Raw genomic sequence first — 19,158 nt, 5'->3', positions numbered from 1 at the left:
TTGCTCATATGGTATGGACTTGATCTAAACCTTCCTGATGTTTTTACAGGAGCAGTTTCCTAGCTGCGTTGCATAAATACATAACTCAGGTCACATTCCCAGTGATGGGAAACACAGCCACTGTCTCCCGTGATACTTTATTTACTGCAGTAGCTAAAGGTACAGAAGAACATGCTTACCTGTGATCTGCTTCTGGGAAAGCACTGCAGCTAGAATCTTATTGCAGATTTACATTGGAAATGAAGCACCAAGCTTGATGCATGCCCTTGCAGAATCACAGGCCTGAGAACGTGTTAGCAGCATGGGGATGCAGGGGGGAAAATGATCAGGAGGGCAGCTGTTCTCCCCCTGCTCCCTTACCTGATGTCTTTCTCCCCTCTGCTTCCACAACCACATGAATGGAAAGAACAAGGGTAGGAGAGTATAGCACTGTAGTTCCAGGCAAGAGAATGGGCTCAGAAGTTTAAATGTATGAATTTAAGATGTAAATTTGAGAATGGCATTGCAGCCCTGATACTGCAACTGCTTGTAGGTATTTTTGGCACTAAAAAATACTGAACGAAAACAAGGTCATGAGCCTCAGCTGATCAATACATTTAGCTTGTGCCCTCAAAATACAAGACTCAAAAGCTACTTCTAAACTGGAAGCTTTCAGCAATACTGTATGTAACTTCAGTACACGTCCAGTCAAGAATTTGTTGGTAAATAAACAGCAATATTGTATCACTGCAAGTAAGCATGCTCAGCACTTCATATTCTTGCTCTTAACCAGTACTTCAAGCCAAAGAGTTTTTAACACAAATTCCAAGTCAAATCCTTACAAACTTTCTCAAGTTTAGAGGGCACTCGTTTACCTTTCGAAATTGTTACAAGGAAACTTTCAAATGTTCAAACTTTCTTTAAGATATTTCAGAATGCGAGTAGGTTTGCTTTGGGGTTTTTTTCCTTTAACAAAAGTTTAAGGCTAGAGGCTCACACATGAAATCAGAAAGTTGAGTAGCAGACAGAGCAGTTAGGTTTGGAAGGAACCTCTTGAGGCTGTGTAGTGCAAGCCCCCTGCCTAAAGCAGAGTCACCTACAGCAGATGTCCAAGGAGTATCTGCAGTCAGGTTTTGAGTATTTCCAAGGGTGGAGACTCTACCATCTCTCAGCAACCAGATCCAGCATTTGACCACTCTTACTTTAAATTGATTTATGTTTAAATAGAACTTCCTCTATCCCATATTTGTGCCCAATTGGGCACTACTGGGTCTTGATTCTTCTTTATACCCTGTGATGATGCAGGCCTCCTGCTCCTCAGGTTGCTTTATGATCTCATTAGGTCTTGGCCTTGATAAGTGGCTCCTGTGCAGTTACACTCCCCTCTAGCTTACCAGAAGCAATCCACAAAAAGGAACTTCTGATGCCTAACCGAGGAGCAGGACAAGGGATATTCAGCCATCTCAAATAGTCTTTGGCCATTACTTACCTGAATCATAGCCAGTGTAGAACAACATTCTATGCTTCCATTCTGAAGAATTCCAGTAATCACTTATGGTCAGGATGAAGACTGACTGATGACTAAAGTTAATCATCTTGTAATCCTATAAACAATGCTCTGAAGTGAGGCCTTTTGAGCTCTCCTGGGCCACACTGGGCTGACCAGCAGGCTCTGATGAGTTCACAAACTTGGGAGTTTGCAATACTCAGAGGACTGTTGCCAAAAGCTGATGACAGGGCCAGGGCTGCTAGCCCTACACAGGCATTGAAAAATGCAGTGTATTTCACTGAACTCAAGGGGAATTTTATCAGGTACCTTTGTACATATATGAATATATATATACACACACACACACATCTCTGTGTGAATTGATTGACATACCCTAGAGCAAGTACAGTATAAATGTTGCCATCTCTGACCTATGATTAAGTCATGCTTGAGTAAATACTATTGAATTGCTTTAAATTACTCAATTATTAAGTGCTGCAAAGTCCTTTACACATAAACCATTGATCAAGTCTGAGACTAAGATTGGAGTCAGTCACACTCCATCAGTTTAGAAAGCTGTGGCATCCCAGCCTTAAGGGGAAGGAAGCACCCAAGATTTATAGACACCTGTGATTGAAAGAAATGACAAAATGTCACAGGATGTACAAAAGCTACCAAATTACACTGGTAAATTATACGCTTGGCATGGAAATTGGTGTGTTAATCCCTGATCTCCCAGAATAAACACATGGCAGTGGGTTTTGGATAAAGAGGTAAGGTGAAAGCAGGGAGAGAGAGGGGAGTTGGGGTGGGAGGAAGAGACCGAGAGAGGGAGAGTGGAATTGCTAAGAGAGCATGCAGGAGAGAGAGCATGAGGAAGGGAGAGCATGAGGGAGAGGGTAGGAGATCACCAGCATTGCTCCAGCTGATGGGGTGTCCAGGTCCTGGGCCACACATACACTTTGGGCATTGTGGGGTCATGGGAGTACCTTAACCTTACTCTCTGTTGTGCCTACCTCCAGGAGCCAGAACAAGATCATTTGTCCTGGGAAAATCGTTGCCCTACCTCCATGTGGCCCCATCTCCAGCCACATCCTGTTCTTTCTCACAGCACATTGCTACCAACAATCCTTATCTTCAATGCTTCTACAAAAACAATGGGGTGCTCCCTGAACCTCATGACTGAGCAGGAGGGTCTCCTGTGCCTTTTTGCATCCGTCATCTCTGTAAATAATTTCGTATTGATTCCAATTCAATTTTCCTTTGTGTACTTCATCTCTCTAATTAGGAAAAAGTGAACCTCACCATCAAACCTGGTTAAGTCACACTTTTGCAAATTTGTATTAAACCTGCTTTTGTTAATACCTTGGACAAGGATTTTCTAAGTGACGTAAACCACTCGTTCTGAGGGGTAAATACATGACTTGTTGTCTGAATAACACAGTCATTGCACTTAAGACATGTTCATGTGCCACAACGTAGGGAGTGTGTTACAGCATTTCTAGTTGGCTTGACTATAGCAAACTACATTAATAACTGCTAAGTTTACATCATGTTGCATAACTGATATAAGCAGCAGATTGCAAGCTGTAACATTCAACAGAGCCTGTTCTGCAGCTTTTTTTAAATGTAAGTCTGCTGTGTAAGCTAGTTACAGAAAATTGTTTTAATCTATAAAAGATTTTTACAATCTTTGAGGTTTCAAAACTCCCTTGTAGCAGACAGATTGATTAAGTCACAGTTCTACTGAACTGAACCACTTTAAAATGTGCTTTCTGCATAGCAGAAAGGACTCAAATACTAAAAACAGAGCAAACTAAATCACAAAATAAGTTTAATTACTACTTCAAAACATTTCAAAAGCAGCCAAGACAGTACAAAAGAAGGGAAAAATTAACACTAACAAGACTAAGGTACAATACTATGGAATAGCAACACATCTTTCATAAGATTTATAAACAGAGTAACACTAGTTTAGAAAACATCTAACACCACATTTGTGGAAATAAATTTAGAAGTGTATCCCCATTGAAGTAATATTTTAGAACAGTCACTGACAGCAGGGAAGCTGAAATACAGGCCTATTAGTTGCTATGTGAAAGTAGTGTCAACGCCATTGTAAATTATTACTGTGACTACTGACATCTAGAAATGAAATGGTACAAAAAAAAAAAAGCAGCAAACCAAGGTCAGACATAATTTGAAGCAAGTTAAAGCGCTTTTGAAACACAATGTATACATTTTCATGCGAAGGTCTATGAAACAAGAGAACAGCAACAAGAATTCTGCATGAAATGAAAACAGACCAAAAGAGAATACATGAGCAGTCAAGAGACATTTGAACAAAAGTTGGATTCAAGTACAAACACATTTACCATTTGAGTGCAAGGCTGAAGTCACAAATTAATGCTCTTTAAACTCTAAGACTAAAGCTCAAAAATAATAGTACTTGCTCTCACTATACACACATAGTTCCACAGCATGTTGTAACAACATTTGGTACAAACTTGTATAAAGTTGATGTTTTAATCATTTGTTGCTGGTGCAATAGGATCTTAAAAATTATTTAAGAGTTTGATGGTAATAGACAAATTGTCCAAGCCTAGAAACCACTGCTTTTCCCAAGGCAAAACACTCCAGTTGATACAGCTGTCAGACAAGTTCCCTTGCATAAATGTAACAGAAAGCATAGACTAGTGAGCTACTGTTCCAGTGAGACAATCAATACAGCAATAAAAACTATCAAAGTCAGTATTTTGATTTTGCTACTCTGTGTTTACCGCAGAATGGCTGATGCCAAAGAAGCTGTTACTGAAACAGAACGTGCCCTTTGATTCGAAGTACTGCTGCCATCACAGTTAGAACAGTGTCCATTTTCCAGGCTGTACTGGTGATTAGAATCCCTAATTGCAGCACAATCACCCACATTCTGCACCCAAGTCTGTCCAGCAGTTATTATCCCAAGTTTCTCAGATTTACAGCAATATCTACTCAAGACCAATACTTTAAACACGTGAATTTAAGTTCAGTACTCAAAACTGTCTCACTGAAACAAAATCAGATTTGATTGTTCTCAGTAGAAAACAAAATCTCACAGTCCTGTAATATTTAACATATTGACTATACAAATGGCTCAAAAGAAAGATACTAATTGAAAACACTGCAACTTAGCCATGAAAAGTAAAAGGCAAGTGAGTGACATTACCTTCTCATGAACAGTTTTCCAACCTCACGGGGAATCTAAGTGATACATGTACATACCAAAAATCCACCTAGAACTAACTGAAATAACTGGGACTCACTTTTCATAAGCATAAGAATCATTAACTTTCTGAGTATGGATACATTCATATCAATTGAAGGATTCAGCAGATTCATCTTTAGTAAAGCTGTCCCTAGAAACAGAAGGTGAGTTGCAGTATACTACACAACCACTCACTTTTAGGCTGCCCATCCTCACAAATCCCAAATTCTTGGCAATGCAATAGATGTGTTTTCTAGCCATTCTTTTTTTCTTTTAAAACATTATTAATTTCAGCAGTAAAACAGAAGACATACAGAAGATAACAGAAGTTTTGTCTTATATGCTTTATACAAAATGCTTTATTAGTTTTAGAAACTCTTAAGGTTCACTTGAATATGTTTAAATGATCGTGAAAGATCTTGAATATTTATCAGTTATGATAAGGAGTAGCTGTATGCATGTTGATATTATAGCTACATGCAATAGTTAAGAAACCCAGATTAAACTCTGTAATCTCACACACCCTGAATCTAAAGTTTAGGTAATACACATTTGTTTAAAACTGACTTTTTTTTAACATTTCTTTTTGTCTATAAGCTACACTAACAGATCAGAAAGGAGATTGGTAGTTGATCAGCTGACAGAAATAGTATGAATGTATCTTACAGAGTTATAATACCTTATAAACAGACTTAAAACTATATAACCATAAAAATCCAAAACCAGATTACTACAATAACTTCACAGAGGGATCAAAATTAAGACAGGATTGCAACTATTCGAATGAACCTAGTATGTCTATTTTTGAGACACTGAAAGACTAGTTCACTCATCTTGGAAAAGGCATACAGCATGACAAAAAGTGGTGTGATTTCCTGTTCTTAAAATCACCGTTCTTTTATTTCTGAATTTTTAAGCCATTACAAGAGGAGCTCTGTTTATTGGAAAGAAACACATAGCCAATGAAGGACTAACTTATGTAGGTGTGGCAAAGTTAAATATATTTTTTGCCAGGTGAACCTCAGACAGGAAAATTCTGTCTTTATTTTTGTTTGCTTATAACAAAGTTTGGTTGGTGCTTTTAAGAAAAGTTGTGAACTCAAAAGCTGCCATACCAGGGATTACATCCAAGTTAGAAAAAAAAAGTGAGAATCAGAAGTATTTGCAAGCTATCACCTGCTAACTCCTAAAGGCATAGAGGTTTGGCAAACAAGCATTTGCTGAAACACCCACTAATATTCACACTAATGAATGTCACAACCACCTGAAATGTCAGTTCTCACAGGAGTCATACACCTGGCCGACACAATATTTTAACAGTTACCCACAGCACCAGCCAAGATTTGGAAAACACAAAGAACCACTTCCATTCAGACCAAAACAAGATCAAAAGTTGTCATATCCTTTTCCTGTAATGCAACAAGTAATCAACTATCCACTCAACGCATGCAAGTAGTTAGGAAGGCAGTTCAAATGATCCCCTATGGAGTCTACACTCCATACACTCTGGAAAAAACATAGGCTTATCAAAATGCTTGCTTTGGAAGCTACAAATAGGTTACTGCTCAGGGATCTCTCAAATCTTCATGCAGACACTGCACTGTGTTTCTACTGACTCAGCTGTTCCCAGTGATTCTCATGAAAGACAAATGCTGCTTATGTTGCATTTATCTACTGAGCTACACCTTGTGTATTGTGAGACCCAGAATGACAGAATCTTACATTCTTTTAGCCTCAACTGAGAAAATCTATGGGCAGCGAGCAAGAAGGATCATTACTGTTCTGTTCCTCTCCACAGCAGAGAATATTCACATGTGATGTCTCAAATCCACAAACTGTTCCCCTTGATAGCATGACTGTATTTATTCAGCATGTATCCTTTATGAAGGGAGGAGACTGGCTATTTACTTTAGTACCCTGAAGAAGTTCAATATCTAGCAGTTAAGAATGAAAAAAACCCACAAAAAACTTGAGGAAAGGTGATGAACCCAAGAGGAAGTCCAACCCAGAATTTTAAACACACGTGCCCTGTGTCTGATACGCTTTAGTTACACCCTAATGTTTTACACAAAACTTCCTTATAAATAAAGTTAACAAAATAAAGTTAATTAAATTAACAATCAATATTTGATTTTTAAGCTGGCTTTCCTTTTTTCTTGGGTGGACTTTTGTAGCCTTTGGTCTTTCTTCTCAAGTTTCTCCGATCTACAACGGGTACCTCAATTTCTGCTTCCTCAGAGCTGCTGTCAGCAGCTCTCTCTGCCACTGCCTGCACGTACTGATCCGTCTGCTCAGCAGACTCTTCCAAGGAGTCTTCCAGCTGGTTCTTCTGTCCTTCCTGTCCAGAAGGTTGCTGAAAAGAAACACCCTCAAGTTCAACCACTATCAAAGAGCTCTGATTCAAGGCAACAGGAGCCTCCTGCGAGTTGTGCCCTGCTTCCTCATTTTTATATTCCAGTGTGGTAGTACAGTTTTCAGAAACAGATTCTTCTGATGCTTCAGTTAGCACAGAGTTGAGCAGGTCACTGTCAAAAGATTCTTCCTTTGATGCTGAAGCAGCTGCATTTTCAGTGGTGGTCTCTTCAGGTTCTTGCTGTTCTTCAGTACCCTCCTTCTCTACTGATGTGCCTTCTTCAGTATGCACTTCTGAATCATTTGTATTTAAAACCTGCAGGTGGAGGGAAAGGGTGCCAAAACAATCAAAGGGACGTTGAATTAAAGATAGGCTGAAGAACTACTGCCCCTAGCTAGCAATCTCAGAATACTCTGGCATTCAGCAGCTTTTAATGATACCTATGCACTCAGACCAGTCCTTTCTTCCTTTTTGCACAGGACTATTTTGTAACCTGCATTTGATATCCAGAGTTGCTCTCCTATTTTCAAGTTATTCAAAGGAGTATTCAGGTACAGTAAAAACATTCTGAAATTAATCCCAGAGGAAAAAATATCATTATCGTAGACACATACAATTATTTGCTAGCATATAAAAATCTGGTTTTGCACTATAAACAAAAAACTAGTAAACCCTGTATTCTAGAAAGGTATTATAGCAGTAATTAATTACTTGTACACATCATCAGGCAAGAATTGCTAGACAAAATAAGGATGTGGTTTTTCACTCATACCACCACTCAGTATTTTAGTGAGAAACAGTGGGTTTATTACTGTCACAGCAAACTGCAGCAAATGTATCTTTCTTTTGGGTATCACATGCATGTATGTCCCACTTCTGCATATTAATAGAGACATGTTAGTGTATTCTACTTATGGATTTATATCACTTGGCTTAATAATTGCTTCTCTCAATAATTTCATGTGATGTTGGGGCTACTTTCTATCTGTTACTTAAAAGAAAAAAAAATCCCAAGATATGTACACACTGAAGGAAAAACGAACTCCCATTTTGTTTCAGTTCGCTCACCTTCTCCGATACAGTGTCTTGGGAAGGTTTTTCTGGAGGCTCGAGAATTAATGGAACAGACACTGCTGAGGGTTCTTTTCCTTGACTCTCAGACTGGAATTTTGATTCGCCACTTAGAACTTCATTTGCTGTTTCCTCTTCACCCATAAGTGAAGTCTTAGCTGTTTCTTCTGTTACCTCACCATTAAGAGGTTCTGATGGAGTTTCCTAAATAAATAAGAAAGTAAGTAAGTAAGTAAATAAATAAATAAATGTCACATTTGTAAGCCAAGATTATGCCCAGCCATTGTTCCCCAGCACTAGTATATCTGTGATCTAAATCTGCACCATAATGTAAGGAGCAGATAGCTTGGGTACCTTCAAATATGTCCTAAGAAGGCAGAACTTAATGCCAAGTAGCTAGCTTAACCAAAGTATTAGCTTGGTGTTGTCACCTGCAATAAACTTCTGGCCATAACATACACTGTTAGCCAAGCCAAGCAGTTTTTATGCATCTCACGTGCATGCATGCAGCAGTCATTCCTTGAACACAACACAGTGCAAGATCCACTTTCTCACCCATCAGTAAGAGCATAAAACCCTGGAGGCATTGCTAGGCACAAGGGGTACTCAGAGATTTAATTTCAAGCTGTTAACAAGTTCAAGATAAAAAGCTGAATTTAAACTTGAAGTTTAACTCCAACAGGCAAGTTTTAAGTAGAGAAGTGAAAAGAGCCAACAGAAGTCACCGAAGCATACCAGCTATTGGCTTCTTCAAATAAACATTGGGGTTGTTTTTTTTTTTACTAATTAGATACACTGGAGCAGATCTTAACCTTACTCCAGTTGTCTAGATTATTAGATTAGGACAAATCAATAAAGAACACTAGGTTGATAGACAAGATAGAAATTCACCTTATGAAAAATCCTATGAACTTAATTGTTTAAATAAGTATAATAGAATATTTCATGAAACTAATTCTATACTAGCTTTAACATCTCAGATATGCTTTTAATTGAAGCATTGGTATGAAAATCAAAGAGATGATAGTTACATAGATCAAGGCAGCAAGGACCATATTTAATAGAAATTGTACTTGTGTTCCATACTTATCCACTGTTGCTATCATATCCAGCTCACCTCCTTCTCACCCTGTTTCTCAGGGGGTGATACATGTTGCTCTGTTTGTACTGCAGACTGGCCCTCATCTTCAGCAATCATTTCCTCATCCTTCTCAGCAGTATCCACCTCAGGTGGTACTTCTGCTGCTTCTTCAGAGCATTCAGCTATGCAGGAAAGATGCATCCTGCAGCAAGTATTAAGACATCCTTTACTCTTTTAGATTAATACATAATTTTGGTGATCTCATCAGGAAAGTTTTGCCATGACCAGTTGTAAAGTGCTGTATCACATACTTGCCATCAGAAATAAGGATCAAGAAAACTAAATGCATCCAAAAATGGCTAACTCCTCCTTAGAAAAAAACAAACTAATATTAAGAAAATGGATTTGGCAATTATAAAATGATAGTTCTCACTTCCATTTTATGGTAAAGAAGTCAGAGATTTCTTTCAAGTTTGTTATTTTAAATTTAGAAAGTAGTTATACATTACATATTTGGAGGACACAAAGTGGTGAGAAAAGCAGCCATATCTTCTCCCCAACACACACACTGTAGAAACACTTTGAAATTATGGAATTCTAAAAGAAAATATGTTTGTACAATCACAGAATATGCATATATTACAAAGGTCATGACTGGGAAATAATTCAAGGCAATAAACACATCATGGCCAAAGAAGTTTGAATTAGCTAGAGATTACATTAACAAATAGCTAAAGACAAAATGCTGATGCACCTGATGGGTATTAACACTAACTCAAACTCACAGTTCTAATTTTTCAAATGATGAATTTTAAATGAACTGAAACCATTACATACAAGCAAAGAAAAAAGTACATGCAACAGATTTGCAAGAGGCAGCTTTGTGATATCATAGAAAAGGTAGTATTGGAGGGTTTCATCCTACACATCAGTCTTGAGATAAAAGCACTCCATAGAGTGAAGACCTTATTTCATTTGCTAATGTGCATGGAAAGAAAGAACCAACCTGAACTCCTGTTGTTGCCTTCAGGATTCCCTGCAACTCTGCTCAAAAACTCCATGTTACACATCTTGTTCAAATGAGCAGCAGCACCTCTTTGGCTTAATTTTGCAAGGCTCAAAATACTGACATCTAATATTGGGCTAGACCTCCCACATACCAATTCACCAATTATGAATAGTAACAGGGCAAAGCATTTCTCAAGCTGTGGCAGCAAACTGCCATTTGGTCTGTCTGAAACAGTTTAAGGCAGCACACTGACAGTGCAGCACAGCAATACTGTCTCCCTGTAGTTCCACAGAGCAATTTAAACACAAAATTTAGGCTGTATCTAGCTGAAGACCTCAACTTTACATTAAAAAATATAACTAATTTTATTTAAAGAAACTTAGTAGAACAAGTTTGAGGGATTTCCTAGAAAATAACCAGGTTATCTTTCATTCTTCAAAAGTGGTTTTGGGGGCTGCAGTAGGTTTCTTTGGAAGCAAATGAGGGAGAAACACATACAAAGTGGGGTGGGGTAGCCACAGTGCCTGTGAGGGAGGAAGGGGCTTTTTATTTGCTTAAGGTAGACACAGTTCTGTTTTCTGGATGGAAGACCATGCAAATCAGTACTCCGACCCTGTCTTGCATGGATTGTTATGGCACACAAGTCATCTGACTCTTCACATCCACACTGGACAATTATTACACAGGATAACATCACTTAAACTGGAAATGCCAGGTTGTTTTTTTTCAGGATGTAAGACTGGATGAGATGATTTTAAATTCTGTCTGAACAAAGGGCTTCACTTTGAAGACCTATGTCTCCCTGGAACTCATGCTGTTAAGTGACAAGCAGTAACCAGCTTTCAAACTGAACAGCCAAACTTTATTTTACAGCAATAGATCACCGTAACAAGTGGATTGGAAGGGACACCTCTTCAAAGACCATACACAGCATTGTGGATACAAGTCCAGTTATATTATCGCAAGAAACTATGCTGTATGAACAGATACTTTTTCCTATTGTGCAGACTCAGTTACAACAGAACACCCTCAGCCCTCACTCTTTTCTTACTCTTATTTACAGTATCTACTGAGCTTTCAGAGACACTACATTTTGGTGCAACCACTCTTCTGATGATACCTCACTTTTCATTCTCACATCAGAGTTTACTTCTAGCAATTTTAAAGTCAAACAAGCAGGAAGAAAGGAGAAGATATGCCAGTAGCACACTGAGACACTGACATGGTTTGTGACAGGGAAAGCAATAAAAAAGGAAAACAGTAACATTGGCTCCTGGTACCTTTTAGCCACATGAAGAGCATTTCCCTTATCTCCCCAGGGATTTTCAGGTCCACGTTCATGTTTACGTTTATTTATCTTTGGACGTTTTAAAGTACTGGTTCGTGTCCAGAGAGGAACACTAGGGTCTAAGGAGAAAAACAAAAAAAATACCAACCCAAAATAGATTGAATTTGTTCACTTGAATTTAAGATCTGCATATAATTTCCCAGCCCCAAATAATACATTAAAGAAATTGAGTGTATTCATTGTGGATTTTTTTTCTGAAGTAAAAGACTTTACAAGACTCACAACAATTTTATCTGAAGTCCTCTAAAAAGCTTGAGTTGAACCTCAGCAACTTAGAGGAAAACATGTTTTTATACACTTTACAGATGAATACACTAAGAAGGAAAGCTGTGTAAGAGCCTGTGAACCTACTGATCTGCAGTAATCACAATACTGGTATTCAAAGTTTTTACCTTTAGATGTGCTTGCATGGACATCTGTTGATTCTTCAGCTTTTGGAGTGTCAGTCTGTGGAACAAAAGCAAAGCTGATGTTATTCTAAAATTCTCTGAATTGACTACCTTCATCTGCCTACCTGTGGCTGCATCTTTCTAAAGCACTATTTCATAATAGTGATCCCATGAAACAGCAGCTACAATAATCTTAATTTACATCTAAGTATCTTATCCCCCAACAGATTTTAATTCTTTTAAAATTATCTTTATTTCATAGATGAATAGTTTTTCTGGGCTTTACTTCTGGCCTCAACATGGAAGATAAGACTTGAAAGTGACCTATCACTATAAGCAATACTACTGAGTTTTTTCCTATCAATTCTGTTTATAGCAGGTGTCCTTATAATTAAATGTTAGAAGTCTTTTTGCACTTGATTCCCCTTTGTGTATAAACCCAAGGGACTACACTACAGTAGCTAGCAAAATTTTACTGCAAAGATTCATTTTTATACTTGTATTCTATAGTTTTATTTCTATCATGACATGAACAGCATATGACAGCCTCTGTTAAAAAAAAAGGACAGACAAGAAAAAACAGAACTTGGTGATTCAGCAGTAATGCAGGTCACATGCACAGTCAGCACAAGAGGCTGCTTAGGTCAGAGTTCCCTCTCCCGAGAGCTCTTTTGTCTCTTGTCTGTCCTCACCATCCCAATACTTCAATTTTTTCTCAGCAAGTTAGCTGAGGATTCAGCACTTGATATACTGAAGTGGGTACAAGCTACACACATTAAAATAAAGTTATGGACATTGCTCTATCTTAGCTGCTGGAAGAAATCTGGAACTGGCAATAATCAGCATCCTGGTTTGCCTTTCCAGCCTCACTTCCAGTGCCACACAAGAAGCTCAGCAGAAAAGTGGCCATGTCTACATTCTGCTACTTGAAATAGTTTCATGTGAGTTTTAAACACTTGTAAATTTGTAGATTAATAACAAGTTATTCTAGCACCAAAACACACAAAATAGGGAGCCCTAAGTGAAAGGTGAAAGTGAAAGTTGGGGAAAGTTTTTTCACGGCTTGGGGGAAGGTGGGATATTTTTTCCTTTGATGGTCCAATAGTTTTCAAACCATTGCAGAACTGCTTATAGATGCTGCAGGTGCCAGTTATAAAGCTGACAGCAGTTCTACTAAGCTATGAAGAGCTGGAGCACTTCGGTATCTACTGTCTTATTCTTCTGGAGCAAGGAACTCAAGTCCTGTCTCTTGCCTAACTCATAACAACAAAAATCACGAGAACTACTATCCCCCTGCTATTTTCTCAAAGTATATCCATACAGCTCCAGAAGCAGAGAGTGCATTTTTTTTAGATCATTTAGACACATATTTTGCTGATATGATCATTACTGGAATCTGAATCTAGAACTCCGACGTCATGCTCAAGACACTATTATAAATGAAATACAAGTAAGAGTTACTGCTTCTGGTCACCAAGAGATTAGAAACATCTATACATTTGTCAGTTTTGCTTTGGGAAATACTAATTTTCTTAACTGAGAAAAGGGATATTTGACTTACATTCCACATCTAAGTTTAGACCATATAATTTGTATAATTCTCATATATTAATAGCTGAGTGTACTGATTTGGACACTATTTCCCATCTTTAATTAAAGCATTGACTTCTATGAAAGCATGGTCATGTCAATATTACAGACAGTCCTCCAGCACACAAATCCATGCTCACAGTATTTGGAGCTACAAGTTACTGTCAGGTGCTTTCTGTGTGGCCTCAAAATACAGATGAGATAAAAGAACAGCCTCATAATATCCAAGGACACAATTGTTTTCATGACCACATACCCATGCGTAGCTGAGATCTGGTCGATATTTCAAACACATACAAAGAAATCTGCAGTCTTTCTGTAGGGACAATGTGTAACTCTGAATGCAAACTTCAGTTTCCCTTGTACTGAGCTATGACATGAATGTGCACCTCTACAAACCACCTTTCTAGACAGTTTAATCTCAGAGACAGTTGACATAATCTCTCTTATGTAATTTGCTAGTAAACAGCTAAAAGTATAGACCCTGACAGCTGTAGCATAGACCCCTGACATTGATGAGGAAACCCCACCCTCCCACACCCACCAAAAAAGCTCTGAACTGTCTTTTTAACCCTAGCTTAGTCATTGGTGTTACATCAGAGAGATGCATAACACCCACACAAAAAGTAACAAAAGCATTGGTCTTTTATATATGGTATGGACTTGAGTCAATTCAATTATAATGAGATGGACAAAAATGACTTATTTCTTTTTCAGTAAAAATGCAGTCAAAAAAAAGAAAGAGATAACAGACTGTGTACCTACATTTACCTGTGTTTCTCCATCTGTCCTCTGTCCACTTGCTTCAGGTAGAGCAGGCTGACAAAAATTAGCCTCTGTTTGGAAATTCTTATTCTCGTTAAAGGCATCTGCTGTAAAGATTTAAAAGCAGAAAAAGGAAAACAGAAAATTATAGTACCTTCATATAAAAATTAACCATTTGTCCTGTTTCTAGCTGGCATAGAGTTCATTTTCTTCCTAGTAGCTGGTGCAGTGACATGTTTGAAGCTAGTATGAGAATAATGTTGATAACACACTGGTTTAGTTGTTGCTCAGTAATGCATACCCTGTGTCAAGGAGTTTGCCATGTTTTGCCAGTCAGCAGAACACGTGAAGTTGGGAGGGAGCATAGCTTGGACCTGAACTGGCCAAAGGAATATTCCACACCACAGAACATCATGTTCAGAATATAAACTAGGCAGAGTTGGCTGGAAGGGCTGATGGTTACTCAGGGATCAGCTCAGCATCAATTAGCAGGTGGTGAGCAACTGCAATGATGCACCACTTCTTACTTGGGTGTTATTACTGGTTTTGTTCTCTACCTTTTCATTACACTTACTATATTTTATCTTTTTTCAATTATTAAGCTGTTCTTATCTCAACCCACATGTTTTACCTTATTTTCACATTCTCCTCCCCATCTCACTGAGGGAGGGCAGAGTAAACAAAAGCAGCTGCATGGTACTTACTTGTCAGCTGGGGTTAAACCACACAATTCCAAACACAATCTCACCGGTCTCAGAACACAAAAATCTTTCTGCTGGTTTCCACAGGCAGTGTTCACAGAAGTCACTCTTGTACTTGCAAAGTCTTTGTTCAACTTTTACAAAGTGTCAGAAAACAACAAAACAAAGCATCCATACCTGCAATTATGCGTGCTTCTTGTTGCACAATCGACATAATGGGCTGTCTCTGGAACCAATCTCCTGCTCCCTCTACTTGCCACAAAAGGTTTCTATCTCCAGGATACTTCTCAAGATACTGCTTGCAAGCTGAACAAACATAAGAAAAACACTATATTATACATAATATATACTCAGCTGTACCTCAGTTCTTAAAGTTTATCTGAAATCAAATTATTTCTCAATCTACCATAGTACACACCAGAGAAAGAATTTCTTAAAAAAAAAAAAAAAAAAAAAAAAATCAGTCAAGCCTGAAATAAACATAATATTGCTTTACCCAACTAATTCTTCTCAATTAATCCTTTCTTCAGGCTTAAATACTTTCCATTATTTTCTTAAACTTCAAACACAGAAGGATGAGATTTTTTAAATTCTTCTCTAGGTACTTACTTGAGAGTTCTGCAGCTTCACTGGTGACTGTTCCTGCCAATCACAAGACCTGATCCAGGGAAGGGTTCTTAACCAGAGGATATAGTCAAGTGATTTTTGTCAGCCCACATGATTATAGGCACTTGTGAAAAGTACTCTTTGGGAATGTTAACGTGTTACCATTGCGTGGTCAATCATCCACTCATATTCACTTTTGGAGTATTTTCTACTCTGCTGTTTTTCCACCTCTTATTTCTATACACATATTAAACATACAGGTGAAGAGGTATGCTTTGACATTATTTTGTAGCAGTTGCCAGCCACCTGGACCCAGTGGACAAGATCCGCACTGCATCATTTCTTGACCACCGAAATGAATTAGCAATTAAACTCTGCTCAAGCCAGTTTCCTGGTTGAAGCCGAACAAACCAGCTCTTATCAGATCCAACAACAGGCAGAGGTACTTAGAAAAGCCTAAAATTTCCCTTGGCTGAGAAGGCCAGATGAACATGTTCATAGGATGAACCCTGGCAGATGGCCTTAGACAAGGATATACTTTGAGAAATGGGGAAAAAGGAATGTGCTTCTTGCCTGAACACAGTCCCAGCAACATTGTTCCCAGAACCCTCGTTATTTCCTACATGACATAGCCATCTTTGGTTGTAAATGGAAGAACCATAAGTGTTTTCCTGTATTTTAGAAATGTGCCTTCTCACACACAAGTTAAAACATAGACTAGAATCTCCTTTTGACAGAAGTTCTGAGAAAGCAACATTTAAATGAGGTGTGAGCAAGAAACAGGTGCTGCAAAGGAGATATGCATTAGATCACAGAGGGAAACACCTCAGCCCATTACACAGGCTTGGCAGGAAGTACAGGACAGTGGTTAAACTTCACAGCAGCAGGAAACCAACAGAGTTTGAATAATCTAGTCTCACACAGAGGATTACAAATCTAATCAGAAACTATTTCATTGTCAACAAATCAGAATTTTTAGCCTTCACTGAGGCACAGAACACTTAACACAGAACCTGAGAGCACAAACATGGAGCTTGAATGACAGCACTCATTTGGACATGCCAAGAAACCGCAAAGAAGAATAAATTGAAGAGCTCACCTGTATACAAAAAGGATGACAGTGGATATCGTAAGCCAAGAGCCTCTTCAGTAAAAGAATCCACATAGTCTTCCAATATCATTAGCCCAAAGTCTTTCCCACGATGTTTCTTTCTTACAAAGATTGTGTCTAGCACTGTCATCTTATAATTCTGATTAGAAAAACCTCTACAAACACTTCCTGAAACAAAGGGAAAAAACATCTGTCAGTGCTGGTGGCATCCTGCATACTGACTGACATGCTACAGCATGGATTTTAGCATGTTTAAATAAACACTTCTATAAAATACAAAAATTATACCAAAATATGTAATAGTAAGTAATATAGTTATAGCAATAATGTATAACTTTCATTAAAAATAATTGCTATCAGTCATATATTGTCTCCACCTAATGTTGCCAAGATGTATCTATAGATTCATGTAATCAAAAAAGTCTGTAGTACCAGACAGATGAGACAGAAGAAAGCCTCACTTGGAAATCCCACTATATAATTCCATAGGAAGACTACACTAAAAATGAAGCTGAAAGATGAAGGAGGGAATAGTAGAAAACAAAATTCTTTCATTTCACTTTTGTTGATTACATCACTACTCAGGACAGATACAAAGACTAATTCATTTCTTGTTAAAAGACGGATACAGTAATTCCAATTTTTAAATGAAGACACAAAAAAAATCCTAATACACTTTACACTGAAATTCTCCCGTGAACAACGTATGATCCACAATTCAACAAAGATGGAACAGACTGCCACAGCACATAGGTACTTCAATATCAGAGGATTCCAAGGGTAACTCAGAGGTGACAAAGGGATGGCACGTAATGACATTAAGATAGTCCAATAACTATCCAAGACATTTTCAGGCCCTTACTTTGTGAGTTAGTGTAAACTATGCCAAAAAGTTGCCCTCTTCTCCAACAAGGCCAAAAAGAAGCGTACAGTTGTCTAAACTAAACACAGTTAGTCTTTGCAATCTTGCATTTTTTAGACCAATGAACATACATCTCTTAGGGCCACTAAGATGCTCCGAGACTTGGAGCACCTCTCCTATTAGGAAAGGCTGAGAGTTGGAGTTCTTCAGCCTACAGAAGAGAAGGCTTCAAGGTGACATTACTGTGGCCTGTCAGTACCTGAAGTGGGCCTACAAGAAAGCTGGAGGGGGACTTTTCACAAGGACATGTAGTGATAGGATGAGGGAAAATGGCCTCAAACTGAAGGAGGGTAGGTTTAGATAGGATATTAGGAAGAAATTCTTTACTATGAGGGTATTGAGACACTGGAACAGGTTTGTCCAGAGAAGTTGTAGATGCCCCATCCCTGGAAGTGTTCAAGGCCAGGCTGGATGGGGCTCTGAGCAACCTGGTCTAGTGGAAGGTGTCCCTGCCCATGGCAGGGGGGTTGGAATTAGTTGCTCTTTAAGTCTCCTTTGGACTCCAATCATTCTATGATTATCTTCATTCTTTCAAGCATGGAAAACTTCAGCAGAGAAGTTACATTACTTGGGTACCCTTTGGGATGCTAATCAAGCTCTAGCACTCTTCCTAACCATCTGTTTCCAGAACCATCTTTCTCCACACAGACTACTCATTTGGAGAATACATCACACTCAAACACGGGTGAAATCTTGATAATGTCTAGAAAGAAAAGACTTCAGTGTTTGATAACTCAGGACAGGTAAATGAGAGAACATCATTAGAATATAAAAAGTGAACACAAACACAGCAAATCTTGTGTCACAAAGAACTGACCCCTTTCTAGAATAAAAAGAGAACCACTACTCTAATTTTCAGCTTTATGAGGCCACAACAAAACCTACAGAAATGTAAGTACTACCTTCTGACCATCATACTGCAGCAATCTTAACATTAAAACCAATACTAAGCCTTAGAAAAATTATGAAAATTGTAATTTCTTTAAGAAGCCCCCCAAAAAGAGACAATCAGAAAAAATTAAGTGGTTGTTTTGCTATCTTGATTGCCCAAACAGAATAGGTCAGTGATGTGGACAGTTTACTATGTTATTTTTGACAGTTTGCAAAGGCTATATATATATATATGTAAGAATGGGAAAGACTCCAGTGACCCTCCAGTACCATCATTATCCTCAATTAGTTAAACCCCTCTACGGGGGAAATAAACATGCCAGGCTGTTTCCTTGTGATTCAAATATTAATTGAGATTCTGATGTTTTGAAAGAGAAAACAACAAAATGTCTGTAAAAATAACAACATAAACCTGCAAGCTCAATTGTAATCTCTGAAGGACTGCATGTGTGGAAGGAAAGGGAATCTTTCTGTTATCACCAGGCATCATTTGCTCCACTTTGCATGTGGAGCCAAGTGTCTATGCTGTCATGCTGTAATGTGTTTAAGTGATAATGACATCTAATTCTACATTCATTTCACATAAACAGGATCTAGAGCAGGGAAAAA

General features: G+C 38.2%; 1 protein-coding gene across 1 annotated transcript in view; it reads right to left on the bottom strand.

Moving 5' to 3' along the window:
• Positions 1–6,846: 6,846 nt before the first annotated feature.
• FAM169A (family with sequence similarity 169, member A) overlaps positions 6,847–19,158 on the bottom strand; it is a gene marked incomplete at its 5' end in the record, with an annotated part of 14,051 nt that continues 1,739 nt past the window's right edge. The window contains 8 exons of the mRNA XM_009080615.1: positions 6,847–7,380; positions 8,134–8,340; positions 9,254–9,419; positions 11,507–11,633; positions 11,967–12,021; positions 14,319–14,425; positions 15,197–15,325; positions 16,725–16,904. Of these exons, the coding sequence (XP_009078863.1) occupies positions 6,847–7,380; positions 8,134–8,340; positions 9,254–9,419; positions 11,507–11,633; positions 11,967–12,021; positions 14,319–14,425; positions 15,197–15,325; positions 16,725–16,904 (1,505 nt within the window). The remainder of the gene's footprint in view (positions 7,381–8,133; positions 8,341–9,253; positions 9,420–11,506; positions 11,634–11,966; positions 12,022–14,318; positions 14,426–15,196; positions 15,326–16,724; positions 16,905–19,158) is intronic.

This window comes from Acanthisitta chloris, unplaced genomic scaffold, assembly GCF_000695815.1.
Source record: "Acanthisitta chloris isolate BGI_N310 unplaced genomic scaffold, ASM69581v1 scaffold7858, whole genome shotgun sequence".
Taxonomy (NCBI): Eukaryota; Metazoa; Chordata; class Aves; order Passeriformes; family Acanthisittidae; genus Acanthisitta; species Acanthisitta chloris.
This window is presented reverse-complemented; position numbering and strand designations above follow the sequence as displayed.